This window comes from Pteropus medius, unplaced genomic scaffold (assembly GCF_902729225.1).
Source record: "Pteropus medius unplaced genomic scaffold, Ma_sr-lr_union100, whole genome shotgun sequence".
Classification (NCBI taxonomy): domain Eukaryota; kingdom Metazoa; phylum Chordata; class Mammalia; order Chiroptera; family Pteropodidae; genus Pteropus; species Pteropus medius.
In genome coordinates, this window is record NW_024344433.1 from 1,459,802 (window position 1) to 1,479,418 (window position 19,617).

General features: G+C 53.1%; 1 protein-coding gene across 1 annotated transcript in view; it reads right to left on the reverse strand.

Annotated features, from left to right (window-relative positions):
* Positions 1-19,617, reverse strand: part of FER1L5 (fer-1 like family member 5) — a 39,135-nt gene that overhangs the window by 4,482 nt on the left and 15,036 nt on the right. Inside the window, exons 12-35 of the mRNA XM_039872639.1 lie at positions 19,477-19,605; positions 18,185-18,362; positions 12,473-12,597; positions 11,584-11,684; positions 10,823-11,000; positions 10,595-10,750; positions 9,363-9,494; positions 8,340-8,503; positions 7,920-8,034; positions 7,025-7,127; positions 6,410-6,573; positions 6,148-6,318; positions 5,792-5,936; positions 5,600-5,677; positions 4,603-4,784; positions 4,262-4,423; positions 3,904-4,005; positions 2,859-3,005; positions 2,529-2,780; positions 1,987-2,048; positions 1,667-1,862; positions 1,210-1,329; positions 565-726; positions 244-335 (exon numbers count right to left, since the gene is read on the reverse strand). Of these exons, the coding sequence (XP_039728573.1) occupies positions 244-335; positions 565-726; positions 1,210-1,329; positions 1,667-1,862; positions 1,987-2,048; positions 2,529-2,780; positions 2,859-3,005; positions 3,904-4,005; positions 4,262-4,423; positions 4,603-4,784; positions 5,600-5,677; positions 5,792-5,936; positions 6,148-6,318; positions 6,410-6,573; positions 7,025-7,127; positions 7,920-8,034; positions 8,340-8,503; positions 9,363-9,494; positions 10,595-10,750; positions 10,823-11,000; positions 11,584-11,684; positions 12,473-12,597; positions 18,185-18,362; positions 19,477-19,605 (3,416 nt within the window). The remainder of the gene's footprint in view (positions 1-243; positions 336-564; positions 727-1,209; positions 1,330-1,666; positions 1,863-1,986; positions 2,049-2,528; positions 2,781-2,858; positions 3,006-3,903; positions 4,006-4,261; positions 4,424-4,602; positions 4,785-5,599; positions 5,678-5,791; positions 5,937-6,147; positions 6,319-6,409; positions 6,574-7,024; positions 7,128-7,919; positions 8,035-8,339; positions 8,504-9,362; positions 9,495-10,594; positions 10,751-10,822; positions 11,001-11,583; positions 11,685-12,472; positions 12,598-18,184; positions 18,363-19,476; positions 19,606-19,617) is intronic.

A 19,617-nucleotide genomic window follows, 5' to 3' on the forward strand; every position in this document is an offset into this window, starting at 1 on the left:
CCTGGTGACTGGGGAGCAGTCTGTAGGCCTATGGTGTGAGACTCAGCTCCTTTCCAGATAAAGCATGTGAGGGGTGGTTAGGGCAGGTTGCCTGCCCGTTCATCTTCCATCTTTAGTGTGTGAGACACTGCAGTAGCAACCCGGTGGCCAGGAGGGAATGCAAGAATTCCTTGCTTCTGGAGCTTTTTTCCATCACGGTATGGTTGGGAGTGGAGAAGGGGCTGGGTGAGTTGGGGTGCTCACATGCCAAAGATAGGGTCCAAGGTGTTGGCCTGGTATTTGTCCCGGCTGCCAAGCTTAGTTTCCCCCAGTTTCAGGATCACATAAGGGTCACACTGGGGGACAGGCATAAGAGAGGGGAGGATAGGGCATGGAGTCAGTCCAGGTTGGTCAAGGAGGGCGGGAGTGGGGCAGAAATGACCCCTAGCACCAGACGGAGCCTTGGGGAGGTGACAGTGTCAGCAGCCTGAGGGAGCTCCAGGACACGAGGTTCAGGGCTGGGTATGGGAGCTGCCTGGGCTGCGAGAGCCAGGAGGTGGGCATGGGGCAGGGGCTGCTTGTTACCAGGCCATTGTAGTCTTGGGGCTGCAGGTTGATGGCTCGCACCACGTATACCCGCACTACGCACTGCTGAGGGAAGTCCTCCTTCTTGGGCAAAACTGAGAGCTGGCGGGGCGGTTTGGGGGCCTCTGGGTTCTCAGGAAGGGGGTAGACACGGAAAAGGCCCTGTGTGTCGGTGGAGGTTGGTGTTGGCAGCTGGCTCTGCAGAGCCCTCCAGGAGCTGCCCTGCTTCGAGCTCGGGAGAGAGTGGTAGGAGGGTGCAGGGACAGTAGACCACAAGGACAGGTAGAGAGGCAGATGTGGCAGAAATGCTGTGCAGGGACCCTGTGTGCAGGAGGGTGCTGGGCAAGGAGCTGCTCGCAAGGGGGTTCCCAGTCTGCTGATGTGAACCCCATCCCACCCATCCCCTTCAGATTCTCGGGCCTCAGGAGACTGAGCTGGAGCTGGGAGCGAGAAGGCCCTTGCCCTCCTTGTGTGTGGGAGGTCACCCTGAACCACCACATAGGCCAGTCTATGCTCCCCCACTCCCAAAACTTTTTCGAGCCCTCCCTGTCCGCTTCTACAGGGAGCATATAGAGGCAGGGCTTTTATTTCCTCTGGGACAAGAGGGCAGAAGGAGGCGGCAGCTAAGCCGGGCCAGACACCCACCTTGAACTCCCCTACCACGGGGCTGTCCACCTTGGGTGATTCCTGGTAGAGTTTGAAGGTCTGGCAGAAGTCCTGCAGGCCTTGGAAGGCTGGCACTGCCTCCAGCTCGCAGTCGTATACCTGCAGGAGGGTGTGGGGGACCCAGGCTGCTGGGGAGCGGGCCTGGGCTTGACCAGAAGGGACCGTTCTGGGATCTGGATTGAGGAACCACGAACTCCCAAGTCTTGTCCCCTGGTGTCTGCCCAGTCAGTGGCCCTAGGGTCAGCACTGCCTGCCATGGCTGGGGCAGCCCTGGTTCCCACACAGGTTTGGCTGAAGGAGGTATGGCCTGGAGTCTTGGAGTGACAGCGAGGAACCCCCCACCTTGGTAGTTCCCAGAGGATTCGGGGCTATGTGTGCTGGCCTTTTTGGCAGGTTTAATTCCATGTCAGTAGCCTCCCTCCTGGGGCCTCCAAACCTTCAGGGTGTGGTAGTCTCTATCTTTGTGCTTTGGGGACTTATCGTCTCCTGTGGCCCAGAACAACTTGCTCCACCAGTCCACCTCATGCTCGTACTCATCCTGGCCGGGAAGAGGGGCCGCTGGCCTTCCTCTGCCCAGGCTCATGCTGCCCCCACCTCCCGAGCTGCCTGGACTTGCTCCTGGTTCCCCACTGCTGAGCCCACATCACCTCGGTTTTGCTGAACTTGAACCAGAATTTTTCAGAGAGATAACCTAGGAGCTGAGAAAAGAGAGCAGTGAGCGAGGTGTGGCCTGGTGGCCCCCAGCCTGCACTCTACCCTGACTCTGAGGAGAGGGTGCAGGCCAGGGCCAACCTCACACAGGCCTCTTCATTCAGGGGCTTTTGGACAGACATGGTATTGGGGCATGAAGGGTAAGCCCAATTCTTAGTTCTTAGCCTACAGCTTCAGACCGAACTCGGGACTCGGAAATGCCCAACCCCAGTCCCCACCCCAGACCTACTGAAACAATCTGCTTTTGCCGCAGACGCCCTAAGGATGCCTGTGTGTTCACGTGTGACAAGGGTTGCTCTAGGCAGTAGTCCCAAACCCAAAGACATTGGAATGACCTGGATTAGGGGGGAGGGGGCAAGGAGGAGGGATGCTTGGAAAAAATTGCCAATGCCCAAGTGCTGTCCGCAGCAATTCTGAAGCAGCTGGTCAGTGGCCTGGGTCGCAAGATTTAAAACTCGACTTGGATGGGCAGTTAGGCCTCACGCCGGGAGGATCTCAGAAGCCCTCAGGGACCAGGGCTGTTCCCTAGAGATGATGTGGGAGAAGGTGCGACCTCAAGTCCTTGCTCACCTGGTGCTTGTTCACACACAGCTCTGTGTGGAAAAAGTGCAACCATGAATCTCAGGAGCATGCAAAGGAGTGCCAGCTTGGTGGCAAGGCCTGGGGAAGGGCATACTTGGAAGCCGTGGGGGCACGTAGTCCAAGGCCCAGGGGTCGCAGAAGTAGGGCTGCAGGGAGTCGATGTTGGCCTGACCCACCACAGCCTGCTGGCCGAAGTCCCGGTCGTCTACCACCTTCAACACGAGCGGCAGCGCGTAGGCCGCCTCTGTCGGCATGAACTGCAGCCCAGGGAGTTCTCTGTGAGGCCTCCCCAGAGGAGTGGTTGCCCAGCCCTAGCCTCGCCCAGGCCTTCTTACCAGTGTGAGGAAGAGGACTGACTGGGCGAAGTTGGGGTTGCTCGGGAAGTCCTTGATGGGTTCTGTCTGCAGGGTTTCTTCCCAGCACTCCACCAGCAGCTGTGGGGCACGCACCTCCTTCATGTTGCGGAGGCCCCATGCCAGGATCTGCCAGGATGGGTGGGCCAGCAGCCCATCTGTGAGGGGTTCTGGCCCAGATAGGCTGTGCTAGCAGTACAGTGTCTTGGGGAGCACATAGTGCTCGTCCTCAAGGCCAGGACCCTGCCCCCCGCTTTCCATGAGGGAGTTGCCATTGGCCACTGACTGCCCATCACTGACCTCCACTGCCCCTTAGGTATTGTCCTTCCCTACCTGTGGCCTCTCATCTGTTCTCTCAGAAGTGACTTCCTGACACTGGCCGCCTCGAAGGCCCACAGGAACAGGGGTACCCCAAACTTCTCAGGTGTCCCTAAGGCCAACTAGCTCACTGCTGACTTGTCTTTCATACAACCCCATGGGTGTTCAGTGACCCAGCACCCTGTGATCTCACTCTCAACTGGCAAACACTGGGCCCCCCAGGAAATGTCTATGTCCTTACTCCTGAGGGACCAGAGCAGGAGCCAGCCGGGGCACTTGACCCTGGGGAAGAACCCAGTGCCGGTGGGGCCTGACTGGTTTTTTCTCTGCCAGATTCATGGCTCCCATGTGGGGACCTCCGTGCTACTCTCAAAGGAGAGGTGGGACACATGCTGGCCTTGGAAGTCGGGTAGTCCTTGCCCAAATCCTGGCTCTGCCACTTAGCCTGTGTCACTGTCTCAGAGCCTCTGTGCTGCAGAGCAGCATCACTGATACTGAAGCCCCTGGTTTGTTCCCCACTGCAGGGAGGTACAGAGATAATGTACAGTGTTCTCTGAGTGCAACTGCTGTCCCCTGTCCTGTCTCCTTCCACCTCAGCTTGGATCCTCTTATGGTCCAAACTTTGGATCAGGTGGTCAGCAGAGAGCTCCATGGCTCTGGGTGAAAGGCTCACTCCCTGCCCGCCCTCCCCTCCCCACACCTGCGTCACCTCGATCATCATTTTCCTTAGCATGGGCTGCATGCTCTTGGGGAGTGTGAAGACCCCGTTCTTCCAGGGAAGACTTAAGATTGGCAGCTTCCTTCTGAGACTCTGAGGGCGAGGTGGGAGAGCAGGGATCATGAGGCCCCATTGGGCTGGTCCTGCTACCCTCCATCCTCAACTCAAGCAGGTTCTTCAGAGGGGTCCTCTGAGGAGGCCCCAGATGTGGGCAGATGCTGGCAAGGGAGCTGGAGCAGGCCTTTCCTGGGGAGTAGAGTAGGGACTCTGCGGGGACTTATGGCAGGGGCGTGGGGCAGGGTGGGAGCACTGATCACTGTGCTCCCCAGCTGGCTGTCTCTCTCAGTACCTCAGTCTCCAGGATCAGCTCGCAGGATGCCAGGATCTCGCCCTCTTCCTCTCCCAACTCTTTTGCAAGGGGGTGCCACCTCATGGGGGGCAGGATCCGGTGCTGGACATCCAGCCAGACCACTGGGGACCACATGCTCCGTCCCCACAAACTCTCCTTGCCCTGGAAGGAAGGGGAGGTTGCAGAACACGGGGGGCCCAGCTGGCAGGTCCTGGCTCCTCCTGGAACCCTGTGGGTCTGGGAGAGCTCGCATTTACGCCCACATGGTGCCCTGTGAGTCAGGCCCGGGTGTTCTGCCCGAAAGTAAAAACTCGCCACTGTGCCCAGCCCAGCCACCTTACCTGGCTGTCCCGCTGCCATAGTTCCAAGACCACGAGTGGCGGGCTCTTTCTGGTGTCCTGGGGGTTCTCATACAGCAGGAGGTGCTGAAAGACAAGCGTCTGCGCCCATGTAGGGGCTGCAGAGCTCCTGAGGCTTTGGGTGCACTGGCTGTGGTGCAGGAAGACCAGGCGAACAAAAGGCCCTGCAGGTGGGGGCATGGGGTCACACTGAGCTGTCAAGTGAGGCTCTCTTCTCCTCTGGCTGCTGCTGCCATTGGACCAGTTACCTGGGTGTACCCAGGCTGGGCATCCCAGCCACTATCAGGCCGCAGCACATAGGCAGAGAGCCAGCGGAAAAGGGCCATTTGGTTCCGCCATGTCTGTTTCACACTGCCATGGTGAGATCTGGGCAGCACACAGACAGCCAGCTGGTGGCCCCTCAGGAGGAGCTCTGGGGACCAGGCACATGTGGCTGCCTTGCCACAGTACCGAGTGGCCTTGGCACTAGGGATGTCGCATAGCCCTCTCAATGGGGGTACTGGTGCCCAGGGGACACTGCCCTGGCTGAGCCCATCATGCAGCAACCTGGCTCCTTACACAGTGCCACCAACAGGACAGGGTCCTCCCTCATGGGGCCATAAGTCACTACCCTCCTCCCCACCCTCATCTTCTGTCCAACATAAGAAACAGATGGTTCCCAAGGTGTCACCCTCTCTTGCCTCCATGTCTTGTAAGTGCTATGCAAGCAAACTCTTCCCTCTTCAAGGCCCAGCTAAGTGGTCCCCACCGGGTGACACCTCCCTAACTCCCCCTTGCTCCCCCTTGTTGATTCCACAGCGCTGGGGACACATAAGAACAGCCTTGTATTCCTTGTTTTTGTGTCTTTTCCCCAAATCAGGGCCGTGAGCTTTTGGGGGAGGGGGTGTGCATGTTTGTCACCCTCTTCCTTGCCATACTCTTTGTACTGCAGGTGGCCACATTAAGGGACCTCTGGGAGAGAAGGGTGCCTGCCACCTACCTTGGAACACCTGGGTCTGACTGACTGCCAGATTCCGGGCCTGGTAGATGTAGCAGAAAAGCTGATAGTAGTGAGGCTCTGGGTAAGAGAGGGGCTAGTCCATCACTGCCCCCAGGACCCCAGCCCTCCCCAGCCCTGCCCTCAGGTGCAGGGCCTCTGGACACCCAGGCCGACTCTCAATTGAGTGCTCACTGTCAAAGATGCAGTAGATGAGAGGCAGGTGGGGTGTCTGGGTGTCCTCTGCAGCAGACCTCCAGGAGTCCGTGAATGTTTTGCTCAGGCCCCTCGATGGCGTCTTGTCCTCTTCCTTCTCAGCCTGCTGATTCAAGTCTGTACCCTGTGCCTGGGACAATCTCCCCTAAGGCTCCTGGGAGCTCAGGCACAGCCACCATCCAAAGCCTAAGGATGTGGATCTGGGGCCCAGACACCCCCACCCACTGGTAGCTGATGCCTTAGCCCAGGCGTCTCCACTGCCTGCCATGCCCAGGTCTGGCCCCGGGTCCCCAAAGTGGGGTACAGGGGGAGTTGCCCGCCTGCTGAGACTTTACCAAGGACCCCTCCAGGAGGAATATGGGCGCAGTGCCCTCATCTTCATCGGGGGCCAGTCTGCGGTGCCAGCAGCGGCGGCGGAACCGGCTCTGAGGCTGAGGGCCCAGGTGGAACTTGGAACCCATGGTGCCGTACTCCCAGCCCTCCTCCTCCTGGGCCAGGCCATGGTGCTGCTGAGGGTGAAGAGCATAGTCACCCTCCTGCCATGGCCCGGGTGGGCCCGCTTGCAGTCCTGCCAGGCCCCTGCACGGGCACCCTCACCAGCTGCAGGAAGGACAGCGTTTCCTGCTCCGTGCCCAGCTGCCTGCGGTCCCGGCAGCGCACACGCGCCCAACGCCGGCGGCGGCAGGAATAGTAGATCTTCTCTACCGGGTTCCAAACTTGCGGCAGGCCCGAGGGCAGCATTCCCACACCGTACTCCCAGCCTGCAGGGCAGGGCTGCTGTGGGTGTCTAGTGCCCCAGGCTGGGAGCTGGGACAGGCCTCAGAGGAGGCCCAGACAATAGGCTATGGGGACAGCACTTTTTTCTGCATCCAGGTCTCTCTGGCCCTGGAAGGTATGGCCACCCTGTACCATCTTACAATGAGGAAGATGAGACTCAGAGATGTCATGTGACCTGCACAAGGTCACACAGCCCATGGCCCCTCTCTGGAGCCCCCTGGGATAACTGTAGGCTGCAGGACTAGATCTATGTTCAAGTGCTCAAGAGACACAACCTGCCCTGCCTTAGAACTGGGGCCCATGGCTGTGGACGAGGGGTTGGCATCACTCTCCAGAGGCCTGGCCCCCATGAGCTAGGCTGCTTTTAGGCTGTGGGGGTGTCAGACGCAGGCAGCTCCAGGCCTTCTGCCTGAGGCCTGTGAACAGAGGACTGACCCTCATTGTCCACTGCATGGTTCAGCTCCACGGTCCAGTTCTTCTTCACGTGCCAGCCTTGGGGACACTTCACATTCTCCCGGGCCTCCACGGGCTGTCCATTCTGTGGGTAGACAGGGGTTGGGCAGAGGGGCGTTGAAGCTAGGAAGCCGCCTCCACTCATCCCCACACGTCCACTCGCCGACCGTACCCCGGACCTCCCACCCTCAAGGGCAGACATTGCTTGTCTGATGCCACTCACATAGCCACTTAACATGCATTTACCAATTTGCCTTTCCAAACTACAAATAGACGTATTTTTAAAAGGAAACTTTGTATGACCACTATCAGTGGAAAATCAGTATCCCTCCCCATAAACAGGAACCAATGAGGGCAATGGCTGTGAAAACAAGGTCATGCACTGGCTATCACCTGGATGCTGCTGCCAGCCCAAGCCCAGGCTCCCATTCCTCACCCAGGAGGGGAGCCTAGCAGGCATGTGAGGAGCTAGACCCACACTGTCCCATACAGCAGCCACTAGCCTCCTGGGGCCACTTTCATTTAAATTAATTAAAATAAAACAAAACTCAAGGTTCAGTTCTTCAGCCTCACGAGGGCCACATTTCAAGTACTCAGTGGGCAGTGCGGATGGACGGCGTTGCTTAGACGAGCCCTAAACCTTTTGAATGGGAAGCCCTCCCTTTCAAGGTCCTACGAAGGAGACACGGCCCACTGTGCTGTTCCTTGCCATGTGACTGAGGGCCTCTCCACCCACCACCATCAGTGCTCGCCCAGGGTCCAAGCAGCAGGTAGAGCAGAGCTCAGATGGTGACCCCTGGTCCAGAGTTCTTTCCAATGGGACAAGCCAGTGCATTGTCCCCTCATCCCCTGAGGCAGCCCCATCCTCTCTGCTCACCACATCTGTGTTGGGGGTAGCCGCTGGCACCCACACCCCCTTGGTGTCACGGTGCTGGTTCTCGTATACCTCCTCCAGCACCTGGCTCTTGTTGATATCCGTGTCCAAGAGGAGTCTGGGGGAAGTGAGACCCGAGTTCCCAGCACTTCTCCCAGAACTTTCAGGTCCCTGGGTTCTCCTCTCCTGGCCGAGGTCTCCCTCACCAGACAGGCCCACCTGGTCGGGGTGGCGGGCCAGGCGTGCAGGGTGGGATGGTGGGCAGGCCCTCATTTGGGCACTTAGCCCTGGGACCAGGCTCCAGGGGCTGTGTGCCCGCCTGTCTGGGCTGCTGCTAACCAGCCTCCCAGCTAAAAAGAGGTGTCGCCTCCAGGGCTGCGTGTCTAGGGCACCCAGGCTCCAGGTCCTGCAGCCCAGCCTTACCTCCTCTGAGGCTCTACTGTCCACTGCCCCTGCCAGTGCCATCCCAGGGGTGCCTTGAAATCCTCCTTGGGGAGAGCCTTGTGCCCCAGGACGTCGGAGAAGTTAGGGCAGTGATACAGCCCCTGCTGCCCCCACTGGCCTTTATACTTGGCCTGGTTCTCATACTGGGAAGGCGGGGAGGGAGGCTGTCAGTGGGACAGCACAGAGCCTAACGGTGCCTCAGTGTGGCCTGTCTGCCTGTGTCACTGCTGACCGTGGGAACCCCGGTCCTGCCCCATCACTGGCCACCTCTTTGCCACCTCTGGGCCTTTCTTTGACATCTCCCTGCTGGGTGTGTTGTCCCTGCATGCCCTCCATCTCAGCGTCTGCAAGCCCTAGGTACAGGCTGGTACGCATTATATATCTACCTGCAACACTTAACTCAAGAACCATGAAAATGTGTTTTAACTTAGTGAATTACAAAGCCTGAGACTCAAAACCTATTTCCCTTCTGCTCTCACAGCCTTCTTCTGAGCCCTGCCCCTCCCCCCCACCTTCCCCGTGTTCTAGAGCCGTCTCTAGCTGGCTACTCACTCACCCCTTGGATTTCTGGCTCTGTGGAAAGATGCCTCCTTCCCTGCCCCTCTGACTGTCCCAGGCCACCCCCTTCTGAGACCTCCACACTGGCCTGAAGGAGCCAGCTGGGGTCTGTGGGAGTCTTAGGCTGCCTGTTGGTGAAGGACAAGGCCTCCGCAAGTCAGATCTTTGCTCACCTCACATGCTCTAAACTGCGAGAGACTCCCCATTAATCTCCACCTGGGAAAGAGTGACCAACCCAGGGGAACTGCTCTGCTGACTCTATCACCACAGGACTATGACTTGTCGACCAGGGACCTGAACTGGTGGCAGCTAAGGTTGCTCTAGTGTCTGCTGCCACTCTCTCTCGCTCAGCCCCCCTTTCCCAATCCCACATTCCCCAGTCACGTTTTTTTCCACGTTGGGCCATTGCAGCTCCCCACCTTTTGTCCCCTCCAGGCCACTCACCGTCTCTGCGTACACAACCACCTCGCCCTGGCGGAGCAGCTGCAGGTCTGTGCTGTCTGTGATGTTGCCCAGCCACATGCAGACCCGGAGGTGGGCTGGGAGGATGTCCTTCTGTCCTTCACCCTCTGGGTACTGAGCCAGAGGCAGATCAACCCCATGGTGGTGCAGGTCCCCCAGGGGCAGGAGCGCAGGTGAGGGAGGGGCGCACATACCTACTCCTTCACCTGGAGCCCCAGGAGCAGGAGCCTCACATTGCGCTCGGTTAGCACTTGGTGGTAGCTGGACCCCATGCTCACAGAGGGCTGGTGGAGCTGGGGGAGGGGCAGCACTACCTAGGGGGCCCGCCAGGCTCCATGGAGGAGTAGCAATGGCAGTGACAGTGACAATGATCCTAGCGATCACTGATTGCTCACTGTGTGCCAGGCATGGTGCTAAGTGCCGAATGTTTAGCTTGTGCTCTGTCACACACTATCGTGAGCTGGGTGTCATTGTCACCAGGCCCACTTTACAGAAGAGCAGCCTGAGGCTGGGCATAGCCAGGAGCTGGCCTGGAGTCATACAAGCCAGTGTGTGGTACAGCCAGAGTTCAGGAGTCAGTGCTTGCAGGATAAGAACTCGGATAGCAATGGGAAGGGCCCTCTACCATGGTGGGAGGGCCAAGGTCAGATAGGTTTTGGGGTGGGGAGCCTAGTGTGCACTGACTATTGACATGGGGTCTGAGAGAGCTGATGAGAAGGGGTGGCTGGGGCCAAGCCAGCGAGATCAAACCTTCTCTAGGCGGCAGTGGGAAGCCAGGGCTGTGCCCTCACCTATCTCTGGGGGAGAGGGCTGGAAGCGGGAGACTTGTCAGGGCTGGTGGGGGGATGGTGTTGTCAGTCTTATTTATGGCTTGTTTATGATATGATGGGCTGGTGCCCAAACCTTATAAGCATTAAATATTTTGGATTGCAGTCGTGTCCCGGGGAGAGATGACAAGGGACTGGATCAAGTGTCGCATGAGGGTGATGGAGGTGGTAAATCTGAGAACATGGACTTGGCCTCAGCCTCATGCTGATGGTCACAGGACCCGCCTTCCCCTGGTGACTTTACACCCCAATTCACAGGTAAAGGGCCCTGGAAGGAGGCAGTGGACAGGCCCTTGGGAAGGCTCCTGGGGGCTGCTCCCCCATCGGGGCTTCTCCCTGGGCTATCTCTGGGCCTCCCTTCCCGCAGACTGGACGGCTACTTTGCACCTGCAGGAGGAGAGTCTGTGTCTTCCCACAGAACTGGCCGCAATGCAGCGCCCCCGTCCGGGAGAACAAGATGCTGTGGGCTGGCACCTGTGCATAGGCCACTCGCTGGTCATTAGCCATCAGCCAGATCATCACGTCAGGGAGGCTCACCTGGGGCTGCCAAGGTGGGAGGGTCAGGTCTGCATGCAGCTCCAAGGCCTGCTCCCAGCCGGTGCGTCCAGCACCCACCTCGGGAAGCACAGCATTGAGGCGGAACAGCCAGCCCTCCACGGTGGCCACCATCTCCCTAGGCTGCGCTTCCTTGGCCTTTTGGGCCAGTTCCTTCAGGAGATAGCTGCGGAGCTGCCACCTCTTCTTGTCCAGGTTTGTGGCTTTTGGCTCATTGGTCATGCAGGGCAGAGAGCACCTGTGGCCAGGACCAGGAAGGGGTGGGAGGCTGGGCTATCTCGCGACCTCTCACCCTGCCTTAGGCCGGTGTGCCCTTCCCAGATTCAAGATCCGGCTCGTGCCCTGCCAGCCTGACCTGGGGAGCCCTTCCTACCTGTCCTAAGGAAGCCCACTTGGTGGGCCTGGCCCCCAACATCTCATTTATCCCTCTCTTACCCTCCTAACCCCTGCATGAGCCAGTGCACAAGGACTTCCTTGTGGGGAGGGGTGGGAGCCAGCCAAACCCTGGCAGGTGGCAGTGGGGACTCAAGTGGGGTGTGGGGCCGGCAGAGGCCTTACAAGGAGTCTTCCAGAATAGGCAGAGCCCTGGAGAGAGGAGCAGCATTGGGAAGGGGCAGCTGGGAAGTGCAGGGCTTGTCTGAATAACAGGGAGGGGCTTGGTTTGGTGGGAGCTCAGGGTGGGTATGGGGACAGCAGGGATAATGCTGGGGCGGGAGTAAGGGCCATTTTCTGCAAATCCTAATGGAAGAGGAGAAGCAGCTTTGTGGTTTGGGAGAGGTTGGAGGAAGTGGGGAGTGGGGAAGGGCGCCTCCCGCTCCTACTTGCAGTCCTCCACCAGCTCCCTTAGCAGTTTCTCCCACTGGGGGAGCAGGGCGGGGTCCTTCAGGTTCCTCATGGATTTCAGGGTGTCCAGGTTGGCTTTCTGCCGGACAGGAGAGAAATGGCAGGAGAACTTGTGACACTGGGAGAAAGCTATAGGGCTGGTTGACACGAGACGTTTTCGGCCAGGACTTGGGGACCTTTGGGTAACCCAGGGATGCCAGTCCAAAGCTGCCTCATGCCCTTGCATGACTAGGATCCCATGCTCCTCCCCTCCAACCCAACTGAAGAAATGGGTGGCCAGCAGGAGCCAGGAAGGAGTGGGACATGGAAGAGTATGGATCCTGACCCTGGGCTTCCCTTCCATGTTTGAGGAGGTCACACCTCAGGTGGAGGCACCAGGTGGGTCTCCTGCCTAAAACTGTGCAGGGGCTTCCCTCCTTGACAGGCACCTATAGACCTTTTGTGATCTGACTCCTCCCACCTTCTCTGGCCTTATTTCCACATCACCTATGGCTTTGTACATTTTTTCCTTCTCTGCACCCTACCATGCCCCCAACAAATTCCACATTATTTAAGACTATGCTCAAATGTCACCTCCTTTCAAACACCTCCTTGACTGTCTGTCCTCTCTTCATCTCACACCCCAATTTCTGCCCTGACAGCTCTCAGTACCTATATGTCCAATGCAGCACTCACTGCACTGCCTAGTAACTATGTGCATCTCTGACTTTTCAAATGATGAGGACAGGGGCTGTGTCTGGTGCTTCTGTCCCAATCGGTGTGGAAGGCATGAGTGAGCCTAGTGGCCAGTTTCCTCTGTGGCTCATTTTTCCAAGTCCCTTGCTGGTGATCTGGGTCTCACCCTGTGCCCTGCCCTGTACCACTCACCAGGCGGTCCCGAGTGAAGTGGAGGAGATTCAGGCAGTTCATGCGGAAGCTGACATCCTCCCAGTAAGAGGTTACGGTCACCACCGGCTTGGTGTTGTACCAGGGCACATAATGGTAGATGTTCCCTAAGACATAGAGACCAATGGGGGGTGTCTAAGGGACTCTGGGAGCATTCATTGTGCTCAGTGTGTCACACCACCTTTCAAAGTTCCCAGTTTACAGGTGGGAATATCCAGGCAAGTGGTGGGAAGTATTTGCCTAACGTGGCACCGCCAGGTGGTCCTAACATGGATATCTAGCTCCAGAGCCCCATGCCCTTACCCGCTGGCGAGTTGCCAACGCAAGAGGCATGCCTCAAGGTGGGTCTCCCCTCTGGGTGGTCTGAGAGGCAAAGAGGAGTGGGCCCTGGGCTCAGGAGGAGGCTGAGGTTTGGCTGTGGGGTGGGCAGCCGTCTAACACAGAGGTCCTGCCAATGTGGAGGAGTGGGGTCACGAGCAAAGATAGATAAAACCCATGACAGTGTCCCTTATTGAAATGAGGGGAAAAGCCAGATGGAATGGGAGGGATTGTGTTTCTGAGGTGCGTTGCTGAGTTGACGTAAAAGGAAGAAACCCACAGAAGCCCAAAATAAAAAGCAGAAAGTCTGAGGCAAGTGGAAACTAGGCTGGCTTTTGTCTTGAGTTTCTGTGAAAGAGTACGATCTGTTTTGTTATAAGCCATCCAGTTTGTGGCACTTTGTTGCAGCAGCCCTAGCATACTAATACTCCATGCATAGCTGGCACTCCAAAACCTAAACCCTCCATCAACGAGAAATAACCCATCACACAGAGGAAGGCCGTGATGAAATGTGCCTTTCTCCAACATGCCTCTGGGGAGGGGAAGAGGAAAATTTCCTGAAAATTTGTAATCACAAGCGAGACCTCATGCAGATTGTATTCTGCATTCATGCCACTCGTGAGGTCTGCATAAAATTTAAAGTGGTGTCTGGTTGGCAATGCCCCAGGTGACTGGAAGAAACAAAGACAAACCCCCTCTGGGGCGTGAAACTTTATTCAAGTCCCAAAGGATTCCACAGATAAAGTTTGAAGAAGACAAACAGCTTAGAACCAACACACACCCTCTAACCTAGCAATTCCGCTCCTAGGTGTGTACCCAACAGAAAGGCATGAGTAGAAAAAGGTTCATAGCAGCACCATTCGGAGTAGCCCCAAATTGGAAACCGCTAAAATCTCCCTCACAAGTAGAAGGGACAAATCAATCATGGTGTATTTGCACAATGGAATACTACACAGCAATGAGGAGAAATAAGCTACGACTACACCCAATGTTATCCAGATCTGTGAATGTGTTTCACAAATAAAATGATGAGCAAATGATGCCAGGCACAAGAGAATACATACTATAGGATTTCTTTTATATAAAGTTAAAAACCAGACAAAACAAATTGGAGGCTAGGAGGGTGGCTGCTCTTGGTGGGGGTAGGGAGCTCAAGGGGCATCTGGGATGTGGAGACTCTTTCGTGGTCTGGATGTTGTTACACGGATATGTTTGCTTCACGATAATTCACTGGGCTGGACAGTTTAGTTTGTGTACTTTTCCATAATTATGTTACACTCAAATCAAAAAGTTCACTTAAGAATTTCAATAGCAAGGGCAAAAAAGACACAACAAATACATGAAATACAGTGTGTCAAATGGTGGGAAAAGCTATGTATACGGAAGAATAGTGCGGGAGGAGGACAAGAAACTGCCAAAAATTTTTAAATGAAATGGCTAAGGCTTTTTCTAGAAGAAATTATGCAGAATACAGCCCAGGGAGATGAAAAATATGGAAGAGAGATTTTAAAACATGAAAAATAAAACAAGAAGGTCCAGAGGACAGAGTGAATTCAAGAAGGTGATACAAGAGACGAGGGAAAGAGGTAATTTTCAAAGGGAAAATATCTTATGATTTTCCAGAATTGTCGGAAGACAGCAGCTTCAGACCTTGGCACTGAGGGAATGATAAATAAAAGGAGCTCCAGGACTGGGGCTGTCAGATATGGGCGTAGGGATACAAGATGGCAATTTTCTTCCTCTACTCTTAGATGGCATACAAAACAGCAAGAAGACAGATATAATCTGGAGACTCAAAGTACACCCCAGGACTGCCAAAAGCAACTAGGATTGCCGTAGGAGTCCTAAGAGCTGATGTACAGAGTCACCTGTGGGGATGTGAGGAGCAAGGCAGGCAGCTGGGAGCCCAGCTTGACGGGAGCCAAGTGCAGAAAGTGCCAGCAAAAATACACTCCCAGGACAAACTCAAGACTCAGATGAGGAAATGTGAGCTGGCAAAACTCAGAAAACAAGTAAAAGAAAAAAACAAAAGCATCACAGGAAGGCAGACAGTAGAAAAAGAAGCCCAGGGAGATTAGACCCTGCGGACAATGCAGTGAGAGGCATAGAAATGAGAAAAGTGACCAAAGTGGAAATAGAGTCAAACAGGATCAGAGAGAAAATGACAGCTATAGAAGAAAACAAAGGAGAATCGTGAAACCCATAAACACAGCCCCTAAGTAGAAAACCTAGACCATGGAAATATATTTTAAAATATAATTTGAGAAAACCCACATGTGAAAAGGATTTTTTTTAACAGTGTGCTTAAAAAATGGATATCTATATGCGAATTAATTTAAATCAGATCATAGAACTAAATGTAAGAACTAAAACTATAAACTTTCTAGAAGAAAAAATAGGAGAAAGCCTTCATGACCTTGGGTTAAGAGGAGTTCTTAGATATGATACCATGTAAGAAAAAGAAATGGACTTCATCCAAATTAAATATATTCGTGCTTTGAAAGACACCATCAAGAAGATGAAAAAACAAGCCACAGACTATTTGCAAATCATATATATGATAAAGGACTTACATCTAGAATACATAAAGAACCCTTACAACTCAATAACAAGAAGACAACCCAATTTAAAAATAGGCAAAAGATTTGTATAGACATATAACCAAAGAAGATATATGAATGGCCACTGAGCCCACAAAAAGATGCTCAGTGTCCTTACTTATTAGGGAAATGCAAAGTAAAACCACAGTGAGCCACATGCCCACTATAATAGATATAATAAAAATGAGACAGCAGCAAACAGGTGAGGACGTAGAGATATTGGAATGGAAAATGGTGCAGGCACTTTAGAAAAGTTTGGCAGTTTCTTAAAAATTCATTCTACTCCACTTTTAAGTATCTCCTCAAGACAAATGAAAGCAGATGTCCACACAAAGACTTTACACAAAGACTTTACATAAAAGTATGGAAGTAAAAACGATGTTCATCAACTGATAAGTGGATTAACAAATGATGAAGGATACATTGTAGAATAGAATACTATTTGGCAATAAAAAGGAATGGAGTGCTGACATATGCTACACCATGGATAAAACTCAAGACAGTCTGCCAAGTGAAAGAAGCCAGATGGGAAAAACCGTACTTTGCATGATTCCATTTATATGAAATGTCCAGGAACAGTAAACCTATAGAGACAGAAGTAGACCAGTAGTTGCCTGGGCAGGGGGTGGGATAGGAGAATGACCACGAGCAAGCATGAGGGATCTCTTGGGGTGATAGAAATATTCTAAACTGGGGGGAGAGGCATGATGCTGGCTGCCCAACTCTGTAAATTTACTAAAACTCACTGAATTGTATAAAACAAGTGAATTTTATGAAATGTAAATTATACCACTAAATAATTGCTAACAACAGCAACAAAAAACTTGTATCTACATATTGAAAGAGTACACCATGTGCCAAATATGACCTAGGAGGATCAAAACTTAGGGAAGTTTTTTACGACATAGACTTGACAAAAGATTGTTTCAGAAACAAGTCAATAAGAAAAATATAGCCAGATGGAATAATGGATAAAAGATATCAACAGGCTTTTTACAGATGAGGGGAAAAAATGTTTGTAAACACATGAAAAGATGTTCAGCTTTCGAATCAAGAAAATGCAAATCAAGATCTTAGAATAGACCACTTAACACTCACCGAATTGGCAAAAATTAAAAGGCCAGGGCCAAGACTGAGTACTACGCTGATGAAAGTGTAATTAGGTATCATTACTTGCTTAGAATTTCTTTTCCACTCCTGGGTGTATAATTTAGAGGCAATCTTGCTCTCGTGACCAGAAGACATGCACAAGAATGTTTATAACAAAATTATTATAGTAGGAAAAAAAAGATACAACCTAAATGTCTACATGTACCATATAATTAGAGGTGAGTCCTACCAAACTCTCAAGGAATGTTATACATGGGATACACACAGAAATGAAAATGAACTTTAGCTATGAATATATATATATATATTATATTAATTTATATATATTAATATATATAAATTAATATTAATATTAATATATATATAAATTAATATTGAGCGAAAGACACAAAAACAGATGGATATAGACCGAAGGTCCTACCGACATAAAATGCAACGATAGTATGCTCTTTAGGGCTGCACACATAGGTGGTAAAAATTAAAAAGAAAAGTGAGGGTGTGATGATCACAAGAGTCAGGATTGTGGTATTGCTTGGGTTCATAGATCTGGAGCTCTGACAACTTTCTGCCTTTTTAAGCTGAGTGGTGAGCTCATGGGTACTCCTTTTTCTTTAAACTACATGTACATAGTATATACTTTCCATATATGTATTTCATAATTTAAATACCAGTAGAACATTATGCTAAATGAAAGAAGCCAGTTGCCCAGGACCATATATTGTATGATCCCACATATACAAAATGTCCAGAAGAGGAAATCCTATAGAGACAGAAACTAGATTAGTGGTCGCCTAAGGTTGAGAAGATGGGGAAGAATAGAAAGACTGCTGGTGGGCACAGGGTTTCTTTTTGGGGTGATGAAAATCTTCTACAATTGACCATGGTGATGGTTGCACAAGTCTGTGAATATACTAAAAACCACTGAATTGTCTACTTTACATGGATGAATCGTATGGTATTGTGAATTATAGTTCAATAAAGCTGTTTTTTTAAAACGCAGGTAGAGATGAGGGATGCCCAAAAGGTTCTCAATGGGCGACGTGGTGGCAAAACTGATTGACGTGGAGAGGGAGGCCACGTTCCTCCAGGGCAATGGGTCTCAAACTTCAGCCTGAATCACCTGGAGGGCTTATTGAATCATGGATTGCCAGGGGTGGAGAGGGGCATGCTCAGGGTTTCTGATTCTGCAGGACCTGGGTGGGGCCGAGAATCCACATTTCTCACAGTTCCCAGGCGGTACCGATGCTGCCTGGGGGCTGCATTTTGAGGATTGCTCTCTCTAGCGCCCAATGTGGGCATCCAGTAAGTAGACACTGGATGAACGGACAGACTAACAGGTAGCAGGAGGGCAGATGAGCAGTGAATGGCAGCTGCATGGATGGATGGGGCTGGGTCAGAGTAGTTGGGGGAAGATGGGGTTGGGGAAGCTGTAGTGTGGAGAGGACTTGAAGCCAAGACCGAGTTTTAATTCTGATCATGGGTTCACCACCTACTAGCTGTGCAGTGTTTAGCAGGTGGCTTCACCTCCCTGAAGCTCATTTTCCTCAGGTGTGAAATGTGGGTTAACAATGCCTATGAATGTTCCATGAGCCAACACCCATAAAAAGGCCAAGCCCAGAGCCCAGTGTGCAGTGGATGCTGCTTCCCGGCTGGATCTGACCATTACCGTCGTATATCACTGGGCTATACTGTGTGGTGGAGACGAGAGGCTTGTAATTCAGGTCCATCTTGTTTCCATAGTGGCCAATGCTGACCTCAAATCGGATCAGGTCGTTAAATTTGGGCATCATGGTACAGGAAAGGAAGACGACACACAGCCCATACTTTTGGCGGCTCTGATGCTTCTAAAACAATAACCCCCCAGACCCTCAAAATGGAAGCCAAGGAAGAACAAGGCTATAAAACAGGCAGGGGGTGAGGATGGAGTGCCGTTTCTTTCAAAAGTCATCTTTGCTTCTCTTTAGGGGGAGCTAGACTGGGGCCTCATTCCTCCACCCCCAACCCTGCCTTGGTTCCCACTCACCCTCTGGTCAAGGTGGCAGTTCCTCCTAGGACCTCCATCGCCTACTCCCTGCCAGCCCTGGTTCCTTTCCTTCCTGAAATTGGGCAGGAGGCCCTTCTCCCTGGTCAGGTTAGCCTCTAGGTCGGGACACCCATGGTGGGCCACCCCACCCCTCTCCTTTTTGCCCAAATGCCCTCCTAGGCTGAGAGCGAGTGTGGGCAGGGGAACATGATGGAGTCTGCACACACTCACGTGTTCTCTCTTGGCCCTTCTTGAGCACCCTCCTTTTACCACCACGCTTCCTATGCGCTCAGGGTCCTCCATCCCTCCTGTTAGCCCGTCTCTCATTTCTGTTGCCAAGTTCTGCCCTGCTCTTGCATTTCCCCAGTCTGTTCACTAGCTCAGGTCTCCTGTCTTAAACCCAACACTCCTTCTCCCCTGTGAGCCCTATTCAGCTACCACCTGGTCCTGTCTCCACAGAAAATGGGTGTCGGCTTAGGGTTGTCAGCCTCACTTCTGTGTCCTGTTAGTCGGTGGTTCCTGTTATTCTGCTTCCAATGGGACTCTGGCACCAGCTCCCTCCTCTCCAGCTGTCCTCCCTGTGACTGTGCCCTATTTCTACTAAGTGTATGGCCGGCCTTACTCCCCTCCTATCTATTCTTAACACTTTCCTGCCTCAACAGCCCTCCTCTGCTTTCAGGAAGCAATCCAAACTCCTTAGGATGTTCCTTAGAACATTTCTCCTTAACTAGATGACACATTGCTTAAACCGAAGCTTTATCTTGTCTTTACTGGGTCCCCTGGCCACCTGGAATTTGGCACAGCGTGAAGCCAGTCGCGGCTCAGTACAGGCTCAGGTGGATTGACCACCATCCTCAGGCCAATAACTGCCAAGGCCAAAAGCAGGACACACAGTCAACTGGGGCAGGCAGAGGGCCCCTTTCTTTCTGGGTTACCTCTATACTTGTCACTTCCTGGGAGAGGGTCTTTATGATGTTGTCTTGGTGGTACGTCATGTGGGTGACTAACTCCAGGAAAACTCGGCCTCGATACTCCAAACCGTCCTTAACAGAGCTGGGAATAGTCTAAAGTACAGG